At 55.3% G+C, this 2,676-nt stretch overlaps 1 protein-coding gene across 1 annotated transcript; it reads left to right on the forward strand.

Annotated features, from left to right (window-relative positions):
* The first annotated feature begins 759 nt into the window (after positions 1–759).
* SELPLG (selectin P ligand) lies at positions 760–2,127 on the forward strand. Its single transcript, XM_063088221.1, has one exon. The coding sequence runs from the start codon at positions 760–762 to the stop codon at positions 2,125–2,127; it is 1,368 nt and encodes a 455-aa protein (XP_062944291.1).
* Positions 2,128–2,676: the final 549 nt, after the last annotated feature.

Below are 2,676 nucleotides of genomic sequence, written 5' to 3' on the forward strand. Positions count from 1 at the left end.
GAGACTCTGAGGACTGGCAAGGGCTATGGGGGGTGGGAGACAAGATAGGGGAAGGGGGAACTGAGTAATGTGAAGGCAGGGGTTGGGTGGTGGGATCAGGATCAGGCTCCAAGAGGCTTCAAAGTTCCAACAGGCAGCTTTATCCTGCAGACCTGTGGTTTGGTTTCCAAACCCTTCTGCTTATGGGCCCTGTCAGTGAGCGATTGATCTATTTATGAATTATGTAAAGAGATTACTGTACTCTTATGATATAAATATATACAAAAAAAGAGATTAGGAAGGTGACATAAAAAGTTTATAAAACTAGAAGTTGGTTAGAGCACAGCCTTGTAATACCAAGGTCATGGGCTTGGATCCCCATACTGGCCAGCTGCCCCCCCCCCCATTTTTTTAAATATATAACTGGAAGCTCTAGTATTTTATTTCTACACCCTAATGAGTTATCTTGCCCACAAATAAAAAGTTTTAACAAAAAATGATAGGGAGGCAATAAGGTTTCTATGCACCATACAGAGGAAGTCGAAGAACTCTCCAAATGGCTTTAATCATGTTGACTAATAATAATAATAGCTGCTACTTGCTGAGGGTCTACTCTGCATTAGGCATGTGCTGGGTCATGGGGATGCTTAGAGCCACAGTGTCTGCCCCAGACCAAACATCCTCCCAGCTGTGACAGTCCAGGGTCACAGTAAGGGTGCTTGGCAGCTCCAGGGGTGAAACTGCCCTGACGTCCCTCTGTCCATGTCTCCCCCAGGTGCCATGCCTCTGCAACTCCTCCTGCTGCTGATCCTGGTGGGCCATGGCAGCAGTCTCCAGCTGCAGGACACCTGGGAAGATGGAGCTAAGGAAGCCCCAGGCCCCTTGCTTGCCCGGGACCGGAGACAGGTGGCCATGGATGAAAACGGGGATGAGGACTATGACCTGTACATCACAGAACCTCCAGAAACACTTGAAAATTACACCTTGGTTGAGATGGGAAATTTGGGACAGAGAGGTTCAGCAGGGCCTGGAACCCCTGAGCCAGTCTCTGTGGAGGCTGCCACAAGAGACTCTGCTGCCCCAAACACAGGAGGGGCAGCCATGGGCAATCTAAGCACAGATCTGGCTGCACAGTGGATTCCAGTCACACTGGACCCTCTGGTCACAGAGCTGGTTGCTGTAATCAGTCCCATCACAAAGGCTCCATCCAACCAGGGGACTCTATCCATGGAGCTGACCACCACGGAGGCCCTGTCCATGGGTCCAGCAGCCACAGAGGCACGGACCACTCAACCAGCAGCCACGGATGCCCTGTCCATGGGTCCAGTGGCCACAGAGGCACAGACCACTCAACCAGCAGCCACGGATGCCCTGTCCATGGGTCCAGTGGCCACAGAGGTACAGACCACTCAACCAGCAGCCACGGATGCCCTGTCCATGGGTCCAGTGGCCACAGAGGCACAGACCACTCAACCAGCAGCCACAGAGGCCCTGTCCATGGGTCCAGTGGCCACAGAGGCACAGACCACTCAACCAGCAGCCACAGAGGCACAGACCACTCAACCAGCAGCCACCGAGGCCCTGTCCATGGGTCCAGCAGCCACAGAGGACTTGTCTACAGAACCAGCTGTCACAGAAGTCCCTTCCACAGAGCCCACTGACACAGAGGCCCTGTCCACAGAGCCCACTTCCATGAGAGATCTGGCCACAACCTTTCTTGTGCCCTCGGTTACTCACAAGGGTACCACTGTGGCACCCAGCACTTTGTCTGACATAGTCAAAAGGAAATATGGGAAGGTCTTTCCCACTGGGAGCACTGTGGCCTCCAGCCCCACAGAAGCCCTGGACTGCATCCCTGTGAAGCAGTGTCTGCTGGCTATCCTCATCCTGGCCCTGGTGGCCACCGTATTCCTCGTGTGCACTGTGGTGCTGGCTGTCCGCCTCTCCCGCAAGACCCACATGTACCCCGTGCGCAATTACTCCCCCACCGAGATGGTCTGCATCTCGTCCCTGCTCCCTGACAGGGGTGATGGGCCCCCCACCATGGCCAATGGGACCCTGCCCAAGGCCAAGAGCCAGGGCCTAATGGCGGAGCCCAGTGAGGACCGCGATGGAGACGACCTCACCCTGCACAGCTTCCTCCCTTAGCTCCCTCTGTTTGTTTGCCTCAGCAGGACCCTGGCCTCCTCGCGTCCTCTGAGGTCCACCTGGGTCCCCTCTGAGCACCTAGACCTCTATCCCACAGGTATGGGCTTCCTTGAAACCCCCTGAGGAAAGGTCCCTGGCAGCCTCAAACAGCATCAAGAGCAGCCAAGGTCCTGCCATGAGTGGAACCATCTCCTTCTCCTGCCTCGAGTGGAGCCCAGCCACCAACAGGCCAAGGACCATGGGCAGGCAACCATTTTGCCCAGAGAGATCCTGTCCTGCTCCCTGTCCCCCATCTGTTCTGGGTCCCCTCTAATGCCTCCCGCTTCTGTCCTCCTTCCTCTGATACCACGGGAGTTTCAACCCCACGTCCTGAGGAGGATTGAGTTCCCCTAGCCCCTTCTACTGCCATTTACTTCTGATTGCCACGGTCACCAAACAGGAAGGAGGCGATGGATTCCTGAGGCCGTTACCTGTGGCTCCTCTGATTTGGGCAGCTTGGTTTTTCTTGGGCACTTCTCTGGGGAACCAGGGTGAGGACTCCACCCATGA

Source organism: Cynocephalus volans, chromosome 2 (genome assembly GCF_027409185.1).
Source record: "Cynocephalus volans isolate mCynVol1 chromosome 2, mCynVol1.pri, whole genome shotgun sequence".
NCBI lineage: Eukaryota > Metazoa > Chordata > Mammalia > Dermoptera > Cynocephalidae > Cynocephalus > Cynocephalus volans.